This window comes from Giraffa tippelskirchi, chromosome 2, assembly GCF_054371585.1.
Source record: "Giraffa tippelskirchi isolate mGirTip1 chromosome 2, T2T-mGirTip1v1.2.pri, whole genome shotgun sequence".
In the NCBI taxonomy this organism is placed as follows: Eukaryota; Metazoa; Chordata; class Mammalia; order Artiodactyla; family Giraffidae; genus Giraffa; species Giraffa tippelskirchi.
In genome coordinates this window covers 163,711,835-163,737,879 of record NC_137276.1, presented here as the reverse complement: position 1 = coordinate 163,737,879, position 26,045 = coordinate 163,711,835, and the positions used below count along the sequence as shown (strand labels likewise).

The window sequence follows — 26,045 nt, the reverse complement described above, 5'->3', positions numbered from 1 at the left end:
GCCGTGAGGGCGAGGGGCGGGGCGACGAAGGTGCTGGACGACGGCCTACCGCTACCCCGGAACATTTAGGGGCGGGGAGCCGGGAAACTGCAGGACTGCAGGCGTGCGCGCAGCGAATCTTCCTTCCGGGTCCCAAACTCCGTGACAGTGCGCTCTAGGAGCTGTGTGAGCCTTGTGCACGTTCCTCCGATCGCATTTTATCCCCGCGTGCTCTTCTGGGGCGCGCGTTCTCCGGCGTCCTGGCTGCCCCAGCGGTGGCCGTCAGGGCAGTGGCCTGGCTGCTTCTCTGGGAGGCGGCTGGGTTCACCTGCTCGCCAGCCGCAACTTTCAACAACACCCACTTAGTCGCCGGTAAGGGGCGGAGCTGGGCCTCGGGAGTGGGGCGGGGTTAACGTCTGAGAGGGTGGGGAGCACTCGAGGTTCCCGAGACCTCTCAGTTCTTCCCTTTGCAAACGTGCTTCTCGCGACCCTAGAACTGTAGGGTGAGTAGCAGGAGGTTAAAAACAAAGGCTGCAAGTTCCTGCACCTCCCACCGCCCCCGCCTTCATTCTTTGTGACCAGTCCTGGTTCTCTGGAGAGGCAGGCTTTGTCTTTCTGAGGAGGGACTGGCAGCACTATTACTAAAACGTTGTGAAGTACAGCCGTGAAGCATTTTGGGGTGCTCTTGGGATGCATGAAGCTTCTGACCACTGCGGGACCAACAAAGCCTAAGTGCCCTGTGAGGTGTGAGAACCCCAATCTAGAGTACCTACACTCGGGGAGCGTGGAAAGGGGAGGACGACTAATTTTGTTTTACAAACATGTTTGATAATAAACTGGATTGGGCTAGGGTTTCTTTATGACTCAGGGCTGGGCGAGCGAGTCGAGTCACTTCTTTGTGCTCAAGTTCGTGGGCAGAAGTGCTGTGCTAGGTGCTGTGAATCCAGCCCTCGTGGAGCTTGCAATGTAGTAGGGGAGATGGGTAAGTGCAGTAGTAGTTACAATAAAGTGATAACGTTTGATAGGGAAAGAAAAGTCAGTAAACACACGCCAGGAAAACCAGTACGGAAACTGTCTTTAAAACTAGGATATTAGATTAGTATCTGTCAATCAGTGCAGTTCTGCTTTTGTGTGTTTATATATTAGGTTCTCAAATTTATTTGAAGAAGGAATTATTAGGCCAAAAATAATTTTCAAACAACTGGGCTTATTGATAGCTAAAGACTTCACAACAATTTGTAAAGGAGGTCAATTTCCAGAGCCATTTCAGGCCACAAAAACCAAGTAAAGTAAAATTTAAGAGTAAAAATCTTGAGAGTGAATTCAGATGCAACAAATTCATTTTGAAAATGATGAAAGTGAAAGTGAAGTCACTCAGTCGTGTCCGACTCTTCGAGACCCCATGGACTGCAGCCTACCAGGCTGCATCCCGTCCATGGGATTTTCCGGGCGAGAGTACTGGAGTGGTACTTTTGCCTTAAAAATCATAAATAATCTAGTATCTAGTATTTGCTATGCTGTTTGTAAATCAGCTTTTCTATCATCCCAAGGTAAATGAAACTTACCATTCTCTAGTCTATACTCCATAGAATTTAAGCCTGTTAATCTGACCTTTTTTCTAATTTAATTTATAGGCAGATATAAACCCTTCCCCCACCTCTGTTAAAATTAAATATTGAAGAAATGTCTGAATTTTTACAAGAGATATTCTGTAAGTTATTTGTTTGGTAAAGGATGATATATGCTTCTCCAAAGTAATTAAGGATTTCGTTAAATAGCAAGAAGAGCTGAAATACCTTACACTTTACAAGTCAGGCAAATCTTACTTCTAATCAGTTTAGTTGTATGTATGTAATTAAGGATTTCGTTAAATAGCAAGAAGAGCTGAAATACCTTACACTTTACAAGTCAGGCAAATCTTACTTCTAATCAGTTTAGTTGTATGACCTAGACAGTTAGTATTTATGTCAGAGTTTACTCCTGTGTTGGAGAAGGAAATGGCAACCCACTCCAGTATTCTTGCCTAGAAAATCCCATGGACAGAGGAGCCTGGTAGGCTATAGTCCATGGGGTCACAGAGAGTCGGACACGACTGAGTGACTTCACTTTTCTCCTGTGTACAAATGGCAGTAATTTTGCCGGCCTATTTCTGTAGATCATGAAAGTTAAAATACATGTGAAAACCCCAAGTAGAGAATCTGTCACATAAGTATTATTTAATAAATGTTATCTGTCATAGTTTCCCCCTTCCTTCCCTCTCTGGGGTATTTCAAATGTTTCCTTTCCACTTCATTTTTTGGGGGTCTTCTTAGGAATACATATAATGGAATTCACAACATACAATAGTGTATAGTTTTTTGTGTGTTTGTTTTAATGTTCTCACACATTTCCAGCTTTTCAAAATGGAGTAAAATTCCATAGCAAGGTGCCTGGGCTGATTTGGTAATCATTAGTAGCTGAATTTTTAAATTTTATGAAACTGACACTGAGTAACAGTTTTAACGTCTAAGTTCTGCATGGAGTCAGATTAGTGAGATTTCGGGTTGTTCTAAGTTTATAAAAGAAGCCTTGGAACCTTTGAAAAGCCTCCAGTTTTTGTTTTTTCTTTAAACCCTCTCAGTGTCTACATACTGCATAAATGTACGTTCTTCTTTTTTCTACTTGTGGATGGTAGAATATAGAAGTTGCCAATTTGTATCTGATACTCAGTTTCAATGAGCTAGGATTAAACTTGAGGTTTCCTGGCTCTTTTGCCATTCTGTTCTTTTTGATGTCCAGTGATTGCCTGAATAAAGTAATATAAATAACAAACACTTATACAGAGTGGGTGCTCTGTGGTTGACCCTGTTGCAAGTGCTTCTACACATATTAAATTCTCATGACAGCTAGCAAAGAAACTGTCTTCTTCAAAGTCACACAGCTATTAAGTGACAGACTGTTGTTTGAAATTAGCCAATCTAACACCAAAGTCAAGGCTTTTAACCCCTGTGCTACACTAGAAATAGATTTATATGTAGCACAAATTGCTTAAGTTTTAAGGGTGTTTGTTTTGTTTTAGGTTGGTTAGATTTTCCAATTAATTAAAGTCTATTCAAATAATTATTTTCCAATTATTTAAATATTCTTTCACTGAGTGCTTATTTTATTAAAAAAAATCTTTTCATTCTTATAGGCATAAGGGCCACTTGTTCTGAAATTATTTTGAGACAAGAAGTTTTGAAAGATGGTTTCCACAGGTAAGTTGCCCATTGACTTATATCATAATACAATTTCATGTAATTTAAAACCAAAAATTGATAGCTGAAAAATGGATAAACTGAAAAAAATCACTTGCATTCTTAAAGTTATAACTGACGGATAAGCAGTTCACAGTTTGAAACTGATTAAAATAACAGTGGAGAAGAGAAGGAGAAAACAAACATTTATTATTTACTGTACATATCATTTATTTATATAGACAGAAGCTATATATACATATTCCATTTAATGTTCACAATGGTTGTAAGGTAGATGATACCTTTCTTGTATTTCAGATGAGGAAACGAGGGCTCAGGGACTTGAAGTAGAGTTTAGAGTGCTAGAGCTGTGATACAAATTTAGGACTATCATACTCCAAAGCCACAGTCTCATGTACTCAGATACCACCCTAAATCACTATTTCTGATTTACAAAACTTGGCTCCAAAGCCCAAATTATTTCCAAAATAGAAACTATTCTCAAAAATGAATATTGCCAATATTGAAGATATTTAAAAGACTGGTAAAAAGTTGTGGAAGCTGTTCCATAAGAGATTCCCAAACTTTAAAGCCTCTCAAAGTGGTTACTTTGAAGTTATTCTCATATTTGATTTATAAATTCTGATACATTTATGTTTTAAACCCCTTCATGTTATACATCACCTTAAACTAAAACAACTCACTCTCCTCATTCTTCAACTTTAGGCTACATGTGAATGGCTAAGAGGTATAGTAGAAAGAACTTGATTTTTCTGTTTGTTTGCTTGTTTTTAATTCAAATAAATTTGGACTAACAATGTAGCTCTATTATTTAGTATATGTGTGCCCTTAGTCAAGTTACTTAAGTCTTTGTTACCTTACTGATGAAATTAGATAATGAAAGTATTTCCTTATTAGGGTTGTGAGGATTAGATCAGAGAATATGTGGCAAGTTCCTTAATGTAGTGCTTGTCACATAGCATATACTCAGGAAATATTAGCTTTTATTGTTAGTAATTGAGATAGGTGATCAATCTGGGCAATATAGTTTCAAAGAAGAGATGTAACTATAAAGTATAAAACTGCTTTTGGGAGAGAATTCACTTCTGAAAGGAAGTTTCTGATAGAGCTCCAGATGTGTTTTAAGCAATATCAGGGTGATTATGCCAGGTATATATAACTTCTTTCTTTAACATAATTGGGATGTATCTTCAAGAGGAATGAGAGATAACTGATTCCAAAAAGGAAGAAAGAAGTGCTTGAAGAGACTATCAGGACAACAAAAGTAGCTGTCCATTTCTAAGTACTGAGGATAAAAGGCAGTATTAAAAGCAACAACCAAGAGTGACAGAACCCACGAGAATAGCTTCAGAAACTAGAAGTCTCAGTTATTTGAGACCTTCAGAAAATGCCAACAATCATGTTTTTTTTAAAAAAGGCTTTTTTTGGTTTTGTTTTTAGTTATGTTTATAGCAGGTACAGTCTTGCTGAGAAGGTGGATGAGGAAATATTAACATATCACAGAAGGTAGAATTTGTGGTCCCTCTTATTTCTGTCTTCTTGGTGAAGAAGACTTGTTCCCACTTTGGAAAGGTCAAGCAGTTATTAGTAGTAGGAAATTGTATAAAAGGGCCTTTACGACTGACTGTAAATGAATCTAGAGTCTTCCCTCTCTGATGAATTATATCTCTTTGAAGTAGGAGAACTTGCTTAAACCATTGCTGAACTTGTTTATAATCTTTGGTTAATCTGGAAGTAAGTTAGTTGTTGTAGATTCTTGGCAGAATTCTAGGCCAGATTGCTAAAATGGTGGTTTGTGAGCACAGGATAGAAGTTGTTGGTCTCTGGAAACTGTATTCTGGCCTGGAGAATTCCATGTACTTATAGTCCATGGGGTTACAAAGAGTTGGACATGACTGAGTGACTTTCACTTTCTATTTCTTTTATAGAGTTACTGGATAAGTGGATCAGAGGATACTATAGTTGTAGTATATTTGATTTTCTATAAGTCTTTTGGTGAAATTTATGTGTTCTATTTGTAAGCAAAATGAAGAATGTGAACTGGAAGGTAATACAGGTGAATAACTTTATAAAGATTAACTAATACATCCAACATGTTTTGGTTGGTTGATTGGTTGAATGTCATCTTGGAGGGAGGTCCTGAAGATCTGTCTTTTAAAATATATGTTTTTTCTGATGATAAGATGTTGCATGTTCACTGTTGTTCGGTCGATAAGTTGTGTCCAACTCTTTGCGACCCCATGGACTGCAGCATGCCAGGCTTCCCTGTCCTTAACTATCTCCTGAGTTTGCTCAAACTCATGTCCATTGAGTTGGTGATGCCATCCTACTAGCTCATTCTCTGCCACCCCTTTCTTCTCCTGCCCTCAATCTTTCCCAGTAAAATATTAAAACAGCCCTTTCCTTTCAAAGGGGGAGAAAAGGAAAAATTTAACTGTTTTAGTAACTATACATTTGCATACTTTTAAGCAGCTCTTTAAGTATTACAGAAGAGTAATAAACATGGTTGGATGACATCACTAATTCAATGGACATGAGTTTGAGCAAACTCCGGAAGATAGTGAACAACAGGGAAACCTGGAGTGCTGTAGCTCATGGGGTTGCAAAGAGTCGGACATGACTTAGCAACTGAACAACGTGGAAACTACAATGTATTACCCTACTTACAGCACAGCTGAAGATGGACTTTAAAAAGTTTGAATGTTCGTAATTGTTAGTGTATTGACTATTATGTCCAGTGGGGGCAAAAGCTCCTTCTCTGCCACTAAACAACAAAACCTATGTAATGGCCAGCAGTGATTAAACAGAATCACAGACACCTGGTTTATTTCAGTTTTGTTGATAAGCTCATATGTCTGAAGGGAACACAATTCATTAAATGCACTTATCATTTTTTCGTATTCCTAAAACAAGATGAGTTTACATTTGATTTTTCATTTAAAAAATAATAGGTCTGGCTATAGTTTAGATGCTATTGATGTTCATTTTTTTTCCCTTGAAGATACGGGACTATTTTCTTTTGAATAATTTGTTAACATGTGGAACATATACTTTAAATATAGATACTAGGAAAAATTACTGTTCGCCTGAATACTGTGGCTAAGTATAAGTATCTTTAGACTCTCCTTCTAAATAAAGAATGTTTCTGGAGTGTTCCAGATCTTTTTCATAGAACTGTGGATTCTGGTTCACTGTGGGTCCAGTCACTTGTCTGTATCTCTGGTGATGAGAAATGATTCCCCCTAATGCGCCAGTGAAATAGGTGAACACACAGCTCTCATTCTCTCCTTCTGTTTCTGAAATATTAGTCAGGGACACATGCATGTTATTAAAAATGAAGTTCAAAACACTTAAAATAATTCTGTATCAGAAACTTGACTCTATTGTGTCATACTAAACTTGTTTAATGCTCCAATTCCCCTGCTAACATTTAGAAAGCAGAAGAATATTCTACCTACCACTGACCCCTGGTTGACTGTAATGGGTTAAGTAAGGTCTACTGTTCTTGCTCTGGCAGAATTTTGTCCTGGATTCTGTAGTTCATTCCTTGGCAACTTTTTAGCTATGACTGTGAATATTTTATTTACATTCATTGTTGTTTGAAGTGATGTCTTCATGAATACCTTGTCATTTGCACAGGAGGACTGCGCTTCCTGGAAATCTCAGCCCATTTTTTCTAGATCGACCTACTTTCCTGGTAAAGTTATGACAGTGTTAGGACTCACTTCCCTCTGAAGTAATTTAACCTAGTTTTTTGTTCTTGCAAAGGACTCCTCATTTGCAATATCATATGCAACTAATCGGAGAAGGCAATGGCACCCCACTCCAGTACTCTTTCCTGGAAAATCCCATGGATGGAGGAGCCTGGTAGGCTGTAGTCCATGGGGTCGCTAAAAGTCAGACACGACTGAGTGACTTCACTTTCACTTTTCCCTTTCATGCACTGGAGAAGGAAATGGCAACCCACTCCAGTATTCTTGCCTGGAGAATCCTAGGGACGGCGGAGCCTGGTGGGCTGCCGTCTATGGGGTCGCACAGAGTCGGACACGACTGAAGCGACTTAGCAGCAGCAGCAGCAGCCACATGCAACTAATGGCTGCCGGTACGCCTCTGTAGTAATTGTTGCTAGGCTGTGATAATCATTCTTGACCAGTTGTATCCCATGTCCCATATTTCATGCAGCTTAGAAAAACAGCCTTAGTGGTACTCTCTTGAAATTCATGAAGTTGGTCCTTCACAAAATGAAGCACCAGGCTTGATTTGCCAACAGCAGGCTCTCCCAGAAATACTAGTTTGAACTGGCATATTTTATTTCCAGTATTGACCCCTTGGGTTTTGTTGCTCCTTGATTAACCATGTTCAAATTTGAAAGAAGTCCCTAATTTCAGCCTCTTACATCAATTTCCAGGTTGCAGGGTGTCAGTTTTTCTTTCTGGAGGTAAAGAAACCTGAGACCATACATGCAGGTCTGTGGGACCAAGGCTACCTGGCAGCAGATCCCAGGCATAGTCTGAAGGACAAGAGAGGCTGAGGCTGTGGCTTGGAGGAGGCTGTATCTCCTCCTCCTATTGATTCCCAATTTAATGCCAAGTTGTTAAGAGACCATATTCTGCTTGATTTCAGTTCTTTTAAACTTTTAGAGACTTCTTTTAATGCTCAACATATAGTTTTTCTGCACTTAGAATGTTCTATTACTATAATTGTCAGTTAGATCAACTAAATTGAAGATTGTTCATGTTTTCTGTATCTTTACTGATTTTCTCTCTACTTATTCTATCCATTACTGAGAGAAGGGTATCAAAATCTTTTGCTGTAATTGTGGATTTGTCTGTTTATCCTTATAGTGCTACCAGTTTTTTCTATGATATAAAATACAGGAATCTTTGAAGCTCTGTTATTGGGTGCATACAGTTATATTTTATATTTTATTATTGTTATATTTTATATATTTTCTTGATGATTGACCTTTTATTTTTGTGTAGTATTCTTCTTTATCCATGGCAATATTCCTTGTCCTAAAGTCTTCTTTTTCAGTATTAATGTAGCCACTCTATAGTATTGTTATTAATATTTGCATACATTTTTTCCATCCTTCTACTTTTATCTGTGTTTATATTTGCCATTTCTTGTAGACAGCATATAGTTAAGTGTTGCTATTTCGTCCAATCTATCAATTTCTATATTTTAACTGGAGTGATTAGACCATATACTTTTAATGTTAATATAGATTTGGTTGGTTTGGTTTAAATTTACCCATCTTGCTACTTCTTTTCTATATTTTTTTCTATTTGTAGCATCTAATCTTTTTTCTTTTTTCTTGCCTCATTTTGGATAAATGGAATATTTTTTGATCATTCCATTTTATCTCCACTTTTGGCTTATTAACTATACCTCTCTCTTTTTAAAAAATTAGTTGCTTTAGGGTTTACAATTTTAACTTAACCACAGACTACCTTCAGATAATACTGTTTCATACCATGAATAATGCATGAATCTTATAGCAGAATAGTTCACTTCTTTCTCTTCCCCTTTATGCTATTCTTCCCAAACATTAATTAACTTTATGTTTTTTTGCTTATGTTATAAACCTACCATATATTGTTGTTACCTTTGCTCTGGTCAGTCATATATTTTTTACACTATTATTTATTTTAATTGTGGTAAAATACCTGTAACATAAAATATGTTGTCCTAACTGTTTTAAATTGTACACTTTAGTGGCATTAAGGACATTCCCATTGTTGTGTTACCATTATTACTAACTATCCATAGACTGCTCTTCATCTTACAAAACTGAAATCTGTACCTCTTAACAGTAACTCCTCATCCCCATCCCCCAACCACCTGCCCCTGGCAACTGCCATTCTACTTTCTATCTCAGTGAGATCTCTGCTGAACTCTTTGGTTTCTATCCTTTGGTTGGTGAAGTGTAGTGTCTTTGTGAATTTCAGAATTTCTTATCTTTCAGTTCCTTGGTAATTCCTTGTCCAGTCTTGTGGAGTTACCTCTTACACATGTTTATTTTAGTGTTCAATAAAAATTCACAGAGACTCCAATTCAGACTTCTAGAACTCTTTGTACAAAGTTCCTTCCCCTCTGGAACGTAGTGCTGTGACTTCTAGCTGCTTCAGTTCAGTTCAGTTCAGTCGCTCAGTCGTGTCCGACTCTTTGCAGCCCCATGAATCGCAGCACGCCAGGCCTCCCTGTTCATCACCAACTCCCGGAGTTTACCCAAACTCATGTCCATCGAGTCGGTGATGCCATCCAACCATCTCATCCTCTGTCGTCTCCTTCTCCTCCCGCCCCCAATCCTTCCCAGCTTCAGGGTCTTTTCCAATGAGTCAACTCTTCTCATGAGGTGGCCAAAGTATTGGAGTTTCAGCTTCAACATCAGTCCTTCCAATGAACACCCAGGACTGATCTCCTTTAGGATGGACTGGTTGGATCTCCTTGCAGTCCAGGGGGCTCTCAAGAGTCTTCTCCAACACCACAGTTCAAAAGCATCAATTCTTTGGCGCTCAGCTTTCTTCACAGCCCAGCTCTCACATCCATACATGACCACTGGAAAAACCATAGCCTTGATTAGACGGACCTTTGTTGGGAAAGTAATGTCTCTACTTTTTAATATGCTATCTAGGTTGGCCATAACTTTCCTTCCAAGGAGTAAGAGTCTCTTAATTTCATGGCTGCAATCACCATCTGCAGTGATTTTGGAGCTTAAGCCTCCCTTATCTTCTATTCCTGTTTTCTCACTTAAGCAAAACCACCATGCTTTGGACCTCCTTCTCTGCACTTGGTCCAAAATAAGCCTCCAGAGAGAAAGCTGAGACAATTCTACATTTAAGTTTATAACCTACTTTAGGTTAATACTTGTAGTATGGTATGAGATACAGGTTACAGTTCAGTTTTTTCTATATAGGTACACAGTTGTTTCAGCACTGTTTGTTGAAAAGATAATCTTTTCCCCATCAAATTATATTGGCACCTTTATTTTTAAAAAGTGTGTGTCTGTTTCTGGACTCCATCCTTTCCCATTGATGTTTGTCTGTTTTCACACTAATACTATACTGTGACTATGACATGAATTTATGAAAGATCTAATGAGTGATTCTGACATAATATAAATATTTCATTTGACTTTATGATCTTCTTTTGAAAAACTAATTTGAAATATAGTATTTGTACTAACTTAAACATAAGCTTGTTATATTATATTAGCTTGTTTAAAAATTGAATGAATTCTTAAGAAAAAAAATTGAATGAAGATATTTACTTAAAACATACTTGTCTTACAGAGACCTGTTAACAAAAGTGAAATTTGGAGAAAGCATTGAGGACTTACAGACCTGCCGACTCTTAATTAAACAGTACATCCCAACAGGACTTTTTGTGGATCCGTATGAGTTGGCTTCATTACGAGAGAGAAACATAACAGAGGTACAACTGTTAGAGGGTTTTTTTGAGAGGGAAATTATTGTAGGAATGTTGTAATTGGATTAAGGCAAAATAGATAAGATGACATTGTAGTATTTTTTAATTCATTTTGTTAAGTGTATATAAAAGATAGGATGGGAGTATTCTTTAAAAAGTGAATGAAACTTGTCATACTTGTCTGTAATAAGTTAGCTAAAATGACATTTATATTAAAGCTTGTCTTTGAAAAGATTAGTGGTTAATAAATACTGCTTCAACAACAACTTTGTTAAAATTTTACATATACCCCAACATCTGTATAATTTGGGTATGGGAGGAAAGGAAACAAATATTTATTGGATATCTATATAACAGGTATTTTTTTTAAGGAAGCAAGATAAAATTAAGCATTATAAGAAAGATTATGTCCCACACCCTTTACATAGATTAATCTTTATAGCAAACTTGGAAAGATTCCATTTTCTAGATAAGGAAACAGGCACAAAGAGTCCAAATAACTTATCCCGGATCACATAGGTAAATGGAAAAGCCAAGAAATGAAACCAGGATTGTCTAATTGCAAAGTTGTTGTTCTTTTGGGAAATAAATCTTTAGTTCAGTTCAGTCACTCAGTCGTGTCTGACTCTTTGTGACCCCATGAATCACGGCGCGCCAGGCCTCCCTGTCCATCACCAACTCCCGGAGTTTACCCAAACCCACGTCCATCGAGTCAGTGATGCCATCCAGCCATCTCATCCTCTGTCATCCCCTTCTCCTCCTGCCCTCAATCCTTCCCAACATTAGGGTCTTTTCCAATGAGTCAACTCTTCTCATGAGGTGGCCAAAGTATTGGAGTTTCAGCTTCAACATCAGTCCTTCCAATGAACACCCAGGACTGATCTCCTTTAGGATGGACTGGTTGGATCTCCTTGCAGTCCAAGGGACTCTCAAGAGTCTTCTCCAACACCACAGTTCAAAAGCATCAATTCTGCGGTGCTCAGCTTTCTTCACCGTCCAACTCTCACATCCATACATGACCACTGGAAAAACCATAGCCTTGATTAGACGGACCTTTGTTGGGAAAGTAATGTCTCTGCTTTTAAATATGCTATCTAGGTTGGTCATAACCTTCCTTCCAAGGAGTAAGTGTCTTTTAATTTCATGGCTGCAATCATCATCAGCAGTGATTTTGGAGCCCAAAAAAATAAAGTCTGACACTGTTTCCCCTTCTATTTCCCATGAAGTGATGGGACCAGATGCCATGATGTTAGTTTTCTGAACATTGAGCTTTAAGCCAACTTTTTCACTCTCCTCTTTCACTTTCATCAAGAGGCTCTTTAGTTCTTCTTCACTTTCTGCCATAAGGGTGTTGTCATCTGCGTATCTGAGGTTATTGATATTTCTCCCGGCAATCTTGATTCCAGCTTGTGTTTCTTCCAGCCCAGAGTTTCTCATGATGTACTCTGCATATAAGTTAAATAAGCAGGGCGACAGTATACAGCCTTTACGTACTCCTTTTCCTATTTGGAACCAGTCTGTTTGTTCCATGTCCAGTTCTAATTGTTGCTTCCTGACCTGCATACAGGTTTCTCAAGAGACAGGTCAGATGGTCTGGTGTTCCCATCTCTTTCAGAATTTTCCACATTTATTGTGATCCACACAGTCAAAGGCTTTGGCATAGTCAATAAAGCAGAAATAGATGTTTTTCTGGAACTCTCTTGCTTTTTTGATGATCCAGCGGATGTTGGCAATTTGATCTCTAGTTCCTCTGCCTTTTCTAAAACCAGCTTAAACATCTGGAAGTTCATGGTTCACGTATTGCTGAAGCCTGGCTTGGAGAATTTTGAGCATTACTTTACTAGCATGTGAGATGAGTGCGATTGTGTGGTAGTTAGTTAAAGAGTTTCCCTAACTTTGATAAGAATCACCAGGGGGTATTTTTGGTGCAGATTATTGTCTTTCTGAGAGAGCTTAATTCAGCAATCATGTTGGATCCCCAAATCTGTTAATGACTCAAGTGATTCCTATTAAGAAATTTTGGGAAACTGTTTTAGTTCATTCTATATATGAATTTGAAAATGGCAGAATACACTTGGATACACTTGGAGTCATTTAGGATGGTGGTTTATTTCTAATTGTGATTTAGTCCAATTTCTTCACCTGTTTTATTTACATTTGTTTTTGAGTAGGTAATTATATCCTCCTGGTTTATAATTCAGGGAGTATAAAAAGTATACATGCTAAGCTTTCACCTACTTTGACCCCTAGTTACCATTTCTTCCTATTTCTGTTTTGTGTCTGTATCGCAGGTTAGGTACACATGTTCACATATGCTGCTACTGCTGCTAAGTCACTTCAGTCGTGTCCAACTCTGTGCGACCCCATAGACGGCAGCCCATCAGGCTCCGCCATCCCTGGGGTTCTCCAGGCAAGAACACGGGAGTGGGTTGCCGTTTCCTTCTCCAATGCATGAAAGTGAAAAGTGAAAGTGAAGTCGCTCAGTCATGTCCAACTCTTCGAGACCCCATGAACTGCAGCCCACCAGGCTCCCCTGTCCATGGGATTTTCTAGGCAAGAGTACTGGAGTGGGTTGCCATTGCTATATGGCAGTTTAGATACATATGTGGGAAGATTCCTTTTTTTTTTCATTTGTTTCTTTTTTTCACTGAGCATGAATTCTGAATGAGGCTTTTTAATTTTTGCACGATAGATTTTGGGAATTCCTTGACAGTACAGTGGTTAGGACTCCACACTTTCACTGCCAAAGGCCCAGGTTCAGTCCCTGGTCTGGGAATTAAGATCCTGCAAGCTGAATGGTACAGCCAAAAAAAAAGTACATTTCAAATTTAAATACAGTTCTTGGCTTGTCCTGACATGGATTGGAATCATGTTTAAATTTACTTAATAAAATGATCTACCATGTTTTAAGCAAGTGGAATTTTTTTATACATAGGTACCCCAAAAGAGGTCACATGCCCACATACCCATACCTATGGTTGGGATGAGATAGGGGTGTGTGCAGGTTGACTCAGAGAAGGCAATGGCACCCCACTCCAGTACTCTTGCCTGGAAATTCCCATGGGCGGAGGAGCCTGGTAGGCTGCAGTCCATGGGGTCGCTAAGAGTCGGACACGACTGAGTGACTTCACTTTCACTTTTCCCTTTCATGCACTGGAGAAGGAAATGGCAACCCACTCCAGTATTCTTGCCTGGAGAATCCGAGGGACGGCGGAGCCTGGTGGGCTGCCGTCTATGGGGTCGCACAGAGTGGGACACGACTGAAGCGACTTAGCAGCAGCAGCAACAGCAGCAGCAGGTTGACTATAATGAGAAAATAAGGTGGGTAAAGGGTCCCACTATAGATTGCTTGACAGGTTTCTCTTTATCTTGATTTTCTGCTTCCTAATTCTCTAATATCTAATTACAAATCTTTTAAGTGAATTTACTTTTTCATTTTGGAAACTTGTAGAAAGATAGATGTCTCGTTTGTAAATTAGAAGTTGGTTTCCTGCTATATTAGATGCTATTTTCTTCTGCCTAGCTGAGTTGAGACTGTGGCCCCAATTCTTTGTGCAGAGAGACTTTGTCATGAGATGTGGTATTATTTGGTGAGTTTAACTAGATAGAAGAGAATTTATACATAGGGAATGATTGATGCTTATATATCTTAACTCTGTTAGATAAGACAAAATTTTTGACTGTATGGATGATATGGCAACAAAATGTTTTTAAAGGAGTTTATGATAGCTTGTGAGCAATTTGAAAATAAAAAAAAGTCTTAATTAGTTTCATTGTAGATTTTTAATCAAAATCTCTCACATTCTTTGGAAATGGTATAATATTAGATTGAAACACAAGAAATTGATATTTTATAGGTCAAAATGGAAATGTTTTTGAAATTGCAAGTTTCACTCAGTCAAAATGTGTTAGGACTTCTGCCTTGGCCAAGTTGAAGAACATGGAACACATTTGCTTTCCACTTGAAACAACCAAGAAATAGACAAAATATAAGAAAGAATGGAAAAAATAATTGAATATCAAGCAGTGAAATCTTAGAGATGAGAAATACATAAGGTTAGCCCTTCAGTTGTCCTAGTTTATTACATGAGAGTTCAGACTGTACTACAGGGAGGGTGAACCTAAGCAGAGCCTGGTGGACTTCTTGGGTTAAGGAGATAAAGGTAAGATTTGGGAAAGACCAAAGTCACTAGAAGTGCTTTCCAGGTGACACTAGTGGTAAAGAACCCACCTGCCAATACAGGCGAGATGGAGGTTTGATCCCTGGGTTGGTAAGATTCCCTGGAGGAGGGCATGGCATGGCAACCCACTCCAGTATTCTTGTCTGGAGAATCCCGTGAACAGTCCATAGGGTCGCACCGAGTCAGACACGACTGAAGTGACAGCATGCATACACGTAGAGTCACTAGAATTCACAAACAGTGTATCAGAGAAGAGAGAACTGCATAGAGACAAATTCCAGAGATCCACAGAGGTTCTCCTGAATGCATAGTTGAGTATTAATTAATGCATGCATGTGAGGAAACTGCTTGATGCTGGGAAAAGAAATATATGAAAAAATTAGAGGTAATAGTGTCTCACACAGGTCTAGTTGTGGTACCTGTTCCCACCAACCAGACTGGGAAAATCCTTGTAATTCACTAGGCTTTGGATAGAGTAAACAGAAGAACTCAGTAGTGGGGAATACTAAGCCCTAGAGTGAACATTACTTCCGTCCTACCTAACAAATTTCAAAACCAAGACCTTGCAAAAATCAGACAGTTGCAAGTAATCTTACAGCATTACAAACAAAGCTCAAGAATATTTATAGGAATGCAGAAATATCTGGTACCCAACAGGATCAAAATGTCTTGACTCTAATAAAAGTTTTGCAGGGATGCAAGGATGTGGGAAAATATGACCTGTAATGAGGAGGTAAATGAGTCAGTCAATGCTGATCATAGCTGTATTCCTTATGTTCAGAAAGGCAAATAGAGAAATAGAAGATACTTGAAAGGACAGTTGACCTTTTAAAAATTAAGACTACAAAGTATGAGATGGAAAATTTTCTGGATGGAATTAATGGCAGATCAATGCAAAAGAAAAGATTAATGAACTTGAAATCATAGCAATAGAAACTACCAAAAATATAAAACAGATAAAAGAAATGTAAAAAGTGAGTAGAACATTAATGAGTTGTGGAACAACTTCATGTGACCTACCATAAGTCTAATTGGGTTATTTCTAAGAGATACCTGCATGTTCATTACAGCATTATTTACAATAGCCAGGATATGGAAGCAACCTAAGCATCCATCAATAGGTGAATGGACAAAGAAAATGTGAGATATATATTTCTGAAGCTGAGATATGTATAAATGTGTATATATTTGTGTATATACACATGTATATGTATACCCATACACAGAGACACACACAATGGAATGTTATGCAAACATTAAAAAAAAAGGAGAAATTCTGCCATTTGCAACAAAACACATGAACTTTGAAAGTGTTATGCTCGGTAAAATAAGTCAAAGAAAGACAAATACTATATGATCTCACTTATATGGGGAATATAAGAAAAACTGAACTCAGAGAGTAGATTGGTCATTGCCAGGGGTGAGAATACAGGAGAAATGGGTGAAGGTAGTCAGAAAGTACAAACTTCTAGTTATAAGATGAGTTAAGTTCTGAAAATCTAATGTATAGCATGGTGACTGTAGTTAACAAGCTGTATAGCTAAGACAGTATACCTTAAATGTTCTCACCATACACACACACAGAAAGGTAACTGTGTGAGGTGATGGACATTTTAACTAATGTTATTATGGTAATTATTTTTCAAAATATACATATATCAGATTTTCATGTTATATACCTTAAACCTACACAATGTTATATGTCATATCTCAATAAAGCTGAGCAGGGGAGGTGTAATGGAAATCCCCAAGGAGAGATGAAAGAGATGGAGATGGAAAAAAATATTTGAAGAAATAATGGCTGAGAAAATTTCAGATTTGATGGAAACTACAAACCCACATATCTACAGTGCTCAAGTGCAAGAAATATGAAAGAAACTACATCAAGGTACAAGATAATAAAATTGTTTAAAACAATGATAATGAGAAAATCTTAAAAGCATCAAGATAAAAAAAAAACACATAAAATACAGAGGACCAAAAATAAGAATAACAGCAGATTTCTTGTCAAAAATAATGCAAACAAGAAGATGGAGCAGCAGCATCTTTAAAATATAGAAAGAAAAAAAAATCTGTGAATTTAGAATCCTTTATACAGTGAAAATACCTTTCAAGGTGAAGGTGAAATAAAGACTTTTTCAGATGTAAAGGTTGAAAGAATTCATCATCATCAGACCTCCAATACCAGAAATGTTAGAAGAGATCCTTCAGGCAGAAGGAAAATTGATACCAGATGAATTCTGTATCTACACCAAGGAAAGAAGAACACTTGAAATGATAACTACATGAGTAAAAATAAGATTTTTTTTCCATATGATGTAAATTTTTCCAAGATAATTAACAAAAAATAACAACAATGTAGTGTAGCATCCATACCATATTAAAGAATAAAATGTACGATAGCACTATCACAAGGTTGGGAGGTGAAAAATGAAATACACTTTAGTAAGGTTGTTACACTAAATGTAAGGTAGTTTAATGTCACTTGAAAGTAGACTGATACAGTAAAGATTTTATTATAAACTCTGAAGTAACTGCAAAAATAACAGAGAGTCGTAGTTAATAGGCCAGCACAGCAGATTAAATGGAACTATAAAAAAAATTCGGTCTATTGGAGAGAAGGCAGAGAAAGAAGATAAAGGGAACAAAAAAGATACAGAGAACAAGATGAATTAAACTTAACATATTAATAATCATATTAAATGTAAATGTCTAAATATCTCCATTAAAAGGCCAAGATTTTCAGATTGGATAAGAAATCAAGACCTAACTGTATATTGCATATAAGGAATGAACTTTAACTTTTAAAACAAAAGGTAAGACATGCTCACACTGATCAAAGGAAAGCTGATGTGGTTATATTAATATTAGGCAAAGGGATTCAAGAGCAAAGATTATCACAAGTGCTAAAGACTATCACCGTTTTGATAAAGGAATCAGCTAATCAGCAGGAAATAATAGTTCTAAACATTTATGTCACTAATAACAGATTCAAAATGCAAAGAAAAATTGGTAGAACTGTAAGGTAAAATAGATGAATCCACACTTATAGTTGGAGATTTCAGTACCCTTCTCTCAATAATTGATGTAATAAGTAGACAGAAAGTTGGTAAGGATATGAAAGATTTGAACAAAACTATGAACCAACTCCTTGATCTAATTGGCATTTATGGACCATTCCACCCAACAACAGTGGAATACATGGTTTTTATAAGTATACATGCAGTATTTATCAAGATAGATCATCTAGGCTATAAAACAAGCCTCAGTAAATTTAGAAGAATTCAAGTGTTACAAAGAATATTCTTGACTGCAAAGGAACTAAATTAGAAATAAAGAATAGAAAAATCTTTAGAAAATCTTCAAATATTTGGAAACTAATTAACAGTACTTCTAAGTAATCCATGGGTCAAAAGAAGAAATCAGAAGGGAAATAAAGTATTTTGAACTGAATGAAAATGAAAACATAACATACCAGAACTAATGAGATACTGTTAAAGCTGTGTTTAGAGGGAAATTTGTAGCACTAAAATGCCTATTTATTTTGAAAGAAGATCTCAGTTAACATTTTCAGCTAAGCCTCCTTAATCTATGATGAGCACATGAAACCAAGTAGGATGGAGATAATGAAGGTCACAGCAGAAATTAATGAACTAGAAAACAGACACACACAGTAGGAAAAGCTGGTGAAACCAAAAACTTGTAGTTTAAGATGGATAAAATTGATAAACTCTTTAGCCAGACTGATTAGAATAAAATATGTACTGTTAGAATTAACATCCCGGGGCTTCCCTGATGGTACTGTGGTTAAGAATCTACCTGCCAATGCAGAGGACATGGATTCAATTCCTAGTCCAGGAAGATCCTCCATGCCTCAGAGCAGCTAACCGTGTGCATCACAGCTACTAAAGCTCGAGCTCTAGAGCCCCCAAGCCGCAACAAGAAGCCTCCACAACAATAAGCCCACTTATTGAGTAGCCACCACTCTCCACAACAAGAGAAAACTAGCACACAGCAATGAAGACAGCGTGACCCAAAATAAAAATACATAAATAAGTAATTAAAAAGAATTAACATCCCAGTGTCAGAAAAATATTTATTGTTATACATCTCATTTTTATAGTTCTACAATTTTAGATTGTATAAGTTATTCAAAGATACCAATTACTGTGTCTTAATTGGGAAATGTTTTAGATTTTTTTTTTGTTTTGAATTTTTTTTTGATAGAGCTCTAGTCTAGGGGAGAAAGATCTGTTGAGTGTTATAGTTATGGTACAAAAATTTTATTGCTTAATTCATTTAACTTTGCTAAGGTGGTTTTTGATATGTGTAGTTTAGTGTTGTCATGAAAAAGTATAGGTCCATGTCTGTTAACCAGTGGGTCTTAGTTGCAGCATGAGAACTCTTAGTTGCGGCATGTGGGATCCATTTCCTTGACCAGGGATCGCATCCCGGCCCCCTGCATTTGGAGCACAGAGTCTTAGCCACTGCACCACCAGGGAAGTCCCTAAGGCTGATTTTTGAGATTCAGATACTCAGAATAAAAGTGTTTGCACCATCACCAAATAACCCTTTGACTAATAGAGCCCTCTCTGAAGGGCAAAATGCCATTTAGAGCAGTTTGCCTCATTTTCATTATATTCTAGTTTAAATTCATGTTAAACATATTCTCAATTTTTGGAAAGTTTCCATATTTTTATTTCTATGGAAAATAAACAGTAAACAAAAACTCATTAATTAGAGAAGCCGAAGATCATAATGCCATCATAAATTCTAAATAGAACAATCAGGAATATACTTTGTGTTAGTTCTACTTATTATACTTAATTTTCAACTAGATAAATATTGGCCATCTTATTTAACCTAATTGAATAAGGGAATCTCTTTGACCTGGCTTTGAATCTTGTCTCCTCTTCTTACTAGCTACTATATTGTTTATCCACCCTGATACTTTGTTTACGCATTTATATAACAGGCCTAAGAGTTCCTACCTGATAGAGATCTTGTGAAAATTAAAGAAGCAAATGTTTTTAAACCACTGAGCTTATTGGTACTCAAAAGAAAGTTACCTTTATTATTACCGGGTCATTCTATACATCTTTGTTGACAAGATAGAAAATATGTGTTACTTTGATTTATATCTAGTTATATGCAAAGAGAGTGCATTAATAAACTTCTACCAGAAGGTCCCTAGTAAAATTTCTTAGGAATTTGCTGTTGTAATCTTCTTGGTCAACATTTTCATACTTAGATAAAAACACAGAAGATACAGTTATCAAGTTCATAAATGTTACATAAGTGGTTGACAGATTGGGATTTCAGTTAAATCTCAACAGCCTAGAAAAAATGGACAATAGCCAGGAAGATAAAATTTAATAGAGATAAATACAAGTCCCTGGATTTAATTAGTGAAAAGTCAATTACTTGAAAAAATTGGAAGGGAGTTACTTAAAAGTTTTCTGCAAAAAGCTCAAATGAAAAATATAAGGATGAATAGGCAGAGCACTGAGTCATTGAAACTATTCAGTATGATACATGTCATTTTATATTTGTCAAAATCCATAGGCTATACAACATGAAGAGTGAACCCTAACTTAAACTATAGACTGTGGTTAATAATAATGTATCAATATTGGCTTAATGAATTGTAACAAATGTACCAAACTGATTTTAATAATAGAGAAAACTGTGAGTGTGTTTGGGAGGGATGGGGAGTATGTGGGAATGCTATATTTTCTGCTTAATTTTTCTGTACCTAAAATTGCTCTAAAAAATGAAGTCTATTAGTTTTAAAAAATAATATATATATATATATATCACATTGAAATGAGGCTGCTAAAAAGTTAATGCAATTTTTAAACCTAGAAACTGGAAAAAAATAATATAATTTTTGCTAAAGAAGATAGTATTGCTACTATTTTCTCTGAGTATTTCAAAAGGCAACTGATTCGATGAATGGTTTGGAAAACCATATCTTGAGAAACCAAGAAAACTACATATTTCTTTGGGGAGGAGAAAACATATGGAGGAGGGTGGTTGCCTTCTAAGTTATGAGGGACTCTTGGTAAAACAAATAACATATTTTTTGCAAATATTGTAAGCATGGACAATTGGTGAATTGTTATGGGTCAGAAAATCAAGTTTCTACTAAAAAAAAGGGAATAAATTTAACAGTACATTAAATGAGATGACTTAAAATAATGAACTTCCTTCCAGTCATTGAAAGCATTAAAACAGTGGCTGGATATTTGAAAAATACTCTTATTGGAACAGTACTTTAAATTGATCACTTCTCAAGTTCCTTATGAGTCATAAGATTATAATTCTTTGACCTTTGCTAGTAAGTTCTGTTACTCCTGTGATGAACAGGGAAGAAACAACATGTGAAAATACAGCAGTTGGTGTCACTGTCAAATAGAAGAATTAGGATGCTGGCTCTGGTGGGTAGTAATTAATGCTGGTTTTTTCTCCTTGTGTAAGTGAATCTGAAGAAAACTTGCATGTGTGTATGCATACACATGCACACATATTATGTATATAATGTTCATATATGTGTGTGTGTATGTATATGTGTAGTTTTACAAATAAATATGTATATATGGATACATTTATAATGTAAGACTAATTTCTGCCACATGTTCATTTTTACCTTTGGCATAAAACACTTATTTTAAAATGTTTTTTTTACCATATTATTTTTTAAAAGAATCGTTACCATTTTTTCCATTAACTCTTTGTATCCAAAAAAGAGTGCTGACCTTTGCTTTGACTTCCTGCCCACAGTGCTCTATCTTACTAACTATCATCTTACTTGCTTCTTTGAAGAACAGGAAATTACCAGAGTGATACCTATCATTTTAACCCAATACTGGGTTAACTGTTTTTATCATAGTTTTCATGCTTACTGAATAATGCTGTATTTATTCCTGAAGTTTCTTTTCTTGGTACATGTTTTGTTACCAAAGCAAAGGTTGATAAGGAAATTACATAGAAATTTTTATTATGGGGAAATTTCACACCTCAGAGTATAATTTCCTCAGTTTACTTTTAGTAAGCTTCTATTAAACACAGATCACATCTTGTATTTTCTACTTAAAACTGAGGCTGGAAGAGGAATGAAAATTGTTTATAAGGGGTGGTGTGTTTGACATTTTTGTTCATCTATATAGCAGTCTTCTGGTTTTGTTTTTTACATCTTCCTCATTCATTTCTTCTGGACTAATATTTGTATTCTTTTTGACAGGCAGTGATGGTTTCAGAAAATTTTAATATAGAGGCGCCCAACTATTTGTCCAAGGAATCCGAAGTTCTCACTTATGCTAGACAAGATTCACAGTGCATTGATTGTTTCCAAGCTTTTTTGCCTGTGCACTATCGCTATCATCGGCCACATAGTAAAGATGGAGAAACTTTTATTGTGATCCATAACCCTGATTTATTGATGTATTGTGACCAAGGTAAGGGTTACAAATCTTTTTGGAGAGTTGAAAATAAAAGTAAAGTATGGTGGTAAGTCAAGGACAGTGATAACAAAGTCATGTTTCTTTTTTCTTTCTGTTAAACTTTTTGATTGTGAAATAAAGCACTGATATAGAAAATCTTCACAAATATATAGTTTAGTGAATTATTAGAGGGGAAATAGCCATGTAACTACCACCGAGGTCAAGAAACAGAACTTTGCCAGTCAGCGTGGCAGCGGCCCTACAGGTCCTGTCCCAATCTCCTTTCCTGTAAGAGAAACCTACTCTCCTGACTTTTAATCACTTCCTTATGTTTCTTTTATACTTTTATCACTCAAGTGGGCATTTTTAGACACAATAGCTTAGTTTTGCCCATTAAGAAAATGTTATTTCCGTTAAGTCTATTAATTACAGATTTCCCCTTTATTTCATTCTTTAAAGAAAATTTTATCTATTGAAGAACCAGGGTCATTTGAGACCCTGTCATTGTTGAGGTTTGGATGACTATACTCATTAGTTCATCTGACTTCTTCATTACTTGGAAATTGGTAGCTAGCTTGAGAGGTGTGATCAGATTTGATTCTTTTGGTAAGACTATAGGTGGTGCTGTGCTCTTTTATGAGTGGGCATATAATGCATGGTGTGTTTCTTTTTTCAGCCATTGATACCTCTGCTGCTTTCTGTTTCTTCATACTGATATTGCAGGATTGCATATTGATATTGTAGCTGTTTGTGCTTTGTGTCCACTTGCATGTATTTTAGGGATACTTTATCACCTAATTTTGTTGTAAAAATTGTCTACGAGTTATTGGTTTTGTGTAGAATTGTACTCCTTTTATCTGTGGATTTCAGCAAATTAAAAAACTGCTCTCATCATTTTCAGTCTTCCTAGAATCAAAACTTTAGGAAGTCCCTTTCAGATTTTGGTTCTTTGTGTCTCCAAATTTGGGCTGATTAAAATGTTTATGGAATTCAGGAGCACTGTTACTAAAGACTGACAGGAAGTTTTTAATCACACATTTACTGTCATCATCTGTTTCATGATGAGAAAAGTAAAAAAGTATTCAACTGTGTTAACTGTGTTTATCCAACCTAGTTTACTGTTTCTTTTAATGGTTACCTTTTACTTACCCTAAATAAAGTTTGGAAAAGTGCCCCCTCCCAAGAGAGCATTTGGGGTTCTGGAATTGTTCATTTTTTTGGTCTGAGAGTTCTTTCCATGGCTGTGTTTTGTCTATGGAAATTTATCTAGTTGTAGGTTTATGATCTGTTCATTTTTCTGAGATATGTTATACTTCAAGAAAAGTTTAAGTTAAAAAAAATGGCCCCTGGTGTAGTGGGATTTGTTAAGAAATCATGCTCAACTTCTTCACAGTCTTTGTAATTTTATAATTTTCTAGGCATCCACTTAGAACAGGCTGTTAAAATAAGACAGCACATGATAGCTGAGTCCAAATCATGTACACTGTGTATTAAAATGTTTGAATACTCATATCCCAACATGAAAGACTGGCTTGGCTTCTAGTCCAGATACAGGTTTTCTGATATGATTTTCTACCACTTTTTCTCAGAGTTTCCAGTCTTGAAATGCTGGGCTCAGTCAGAGGTGACAGCTCCTTGTGCTTTGAACAGTAAGGATATCTGCCAATGGAACAATATGAAATATAAATCAGTAAGTTAATATTTTGGAGAAGGAAATGGCAACCCACTCCAGTATTCTTGCCTGGAGAATCCCATGGACAGAGGAGCCTGGTGGGGTACCTACCGTCTGTGGGGCCACAAAGTGTTGAACACGACTGAGCGACTGAACAACAACAACAACAAAGTTAATAGTTGATGTTGTTTTCGGTCATGCGTCCTCATATAAAACTCTTTCTATAATGTTTCTGCCACATTTAAGGGATGATGATTTTATATTCTACCATAGGAAGCTCTTCTATATTTGTTTTTAATGTTGTTTCTTTGTTACTGTTGGCAGTAGTCATAGAATCATTTAATTTGCAGGCATGGAGATTGAGAGTTAGTCCCATGCCTCACTGATTCAGGGCTAAGTATAGTTGATGTGCTTTTTAAAAGTGTGAAATGGCAAAAAAAAAAATAGTGGTGTGTCCATCTGATTTTATTTAATCAGTAAAACTTCACTATATTTAGAACTTTTTATTAATTTTTAAGCAACAAAATGAATTAGTTAACTTCATTATATTACATAGAACAAGTGAACAAAGGAAAGTAAAACTGTAAAGTTGTATCATTTCAACTGTGATTAAGTTTCTAGATAGTAATATTGTTATTATAAATCTAAATCTAGGCTGATACAGGCGATTTTTAGAGTTTTAACCTCCCAACTTGTTTTCAGTTATTAAATTGAGTAAGTATTAGTAGCTCATTAACACTGGCTTGGTCAGAAGTAGAGACACAGATGTAGAGAATGGGTGTATGGATACCAGGGATGGGTATTAGAGAGGGTGGGATGAATTGGGAGATTGGGATTGACATATATACGCTACTTTGTATAAAACAGATAACTAATGAGGGCCTCTTGCCTTACGTAGCACAGGGACCTTAATGAGTCTGATTCTGTTACATTAACTGAAATGTTGAATCTAAAAGAATCATTCAGATAGTGTTACATGTAGTATAGCAATGCCGAAAGGTATTTAAAAGAAAAAAGAGAAAGTTAAGTTAAAAATCAAAGAAGTAGTGGTTTCATTTTAGGGGATTGATCTTAAATGTATCTAACTTCTCTCTCTCCCAAGGTATACAAGAATTTGACTCTACAAGTTCCAGTGGGACTGACCATACATACCTCTTTAGTATGTTCTGTGACTCTGCTCATTACCATCCTGTGTTCTACTTTGATCCTTGTGGCTGTTTTCAAATATGGCCATTTTTCCCTATGAATTTTGTGCAGTTAAACTTTCCATAAACATAAATAAGACCTATTCATTTGTGACTAGAAGTGTTCTTCTAGAATTGTCATTGCTTTTGCCTTTTGTCTTCATTTATGGCTAATATTATGTTTACTAGAGGAAATTCTGGATCATTCTCAACTAATTTCAAAATTCAGTGCTTTATTGTGTAGACCTCTACTAATCCTCAAGCATAAGGGGCCAATACAGGAAACTTAATTCTGTTAAATTAATATTATTTTATGAGAAGTGACTTAATCTTCATTTGGGTTATAAATAAGTACTTTATTAGAGACAAATTATTGCTAAAAATTGAGAAAATTGTTATGACTAAGACTAATTTGGATGAATCAGAGTTTATTTAAATGTTAGTTTTATAAGAATATTAATTTGTATAGTTTCAATGAAAATCATTAAAGTAGAACTTCTAAGAAATTAATATCAAAATTGATTATTCCTTGAATCTTTTCCATTCTCTTTTTATAATACTGCTTTTGAATATATGAATTGGCAAAGGATTGATGGAGTTAAGTACTAATATTAAAAAGTATGTTTTACTAAGTTGTATAGTTACAAAAGTTTTTGAATCTTCAGGCGACTTTTTTTAAGAACAAAAGGTCTTGGTTTATTGTTTTTCTTTGGAAAAAATTAGACAATAAAGCAAATGCATAAGCTAATTAAGAAATAAAAGGGCAAGCATCTTCCAAAACAGAAGCCAGTAAACTAGGGTATGTTTTGTATAGCATAATGGGATATGGTATACTTTATATATGCTATCACTGGTTAATTTTCCTAAAACATTCTGGTATTTTTTAGTGGGAATAAATATGTTCTAATTTGCCATGTTAA

General features: G+C 36.2%; 1 protein-coding gene across 1 annotated transcript; it reads left to right on the top strand.

The window, feature by feature from the left end:
* The first annotated feature begins 81 nt into the window (after positions 1-81).
* On the top strand, positions 82-26,045 carry PIGX (phosphatidylinositol glycan anchor biosynthesis class X). The gene is made up of 7 exons (XM_081571532.1): positions 82-351; positions 3,152-3,215; positions 10,511-10,652; positions 22,071-22,284; positions 22,840-22,887; positions 23,859-23,959; positions 25,044-26,045. The coding sequence occupies exons 4-7, from the start codon at positions 22,077-22,079 to the stop codon at positions 25,185-25,187; spliced, it is 501 nt and encodes a 166-aa protein (XP_081427658.1). The 5' UTR covers positions 82-351; positions 3,152-3,215; positions 10,511-10,652; positions 22,071-22,076; the 3' UTR covers positions 25,188-26,045.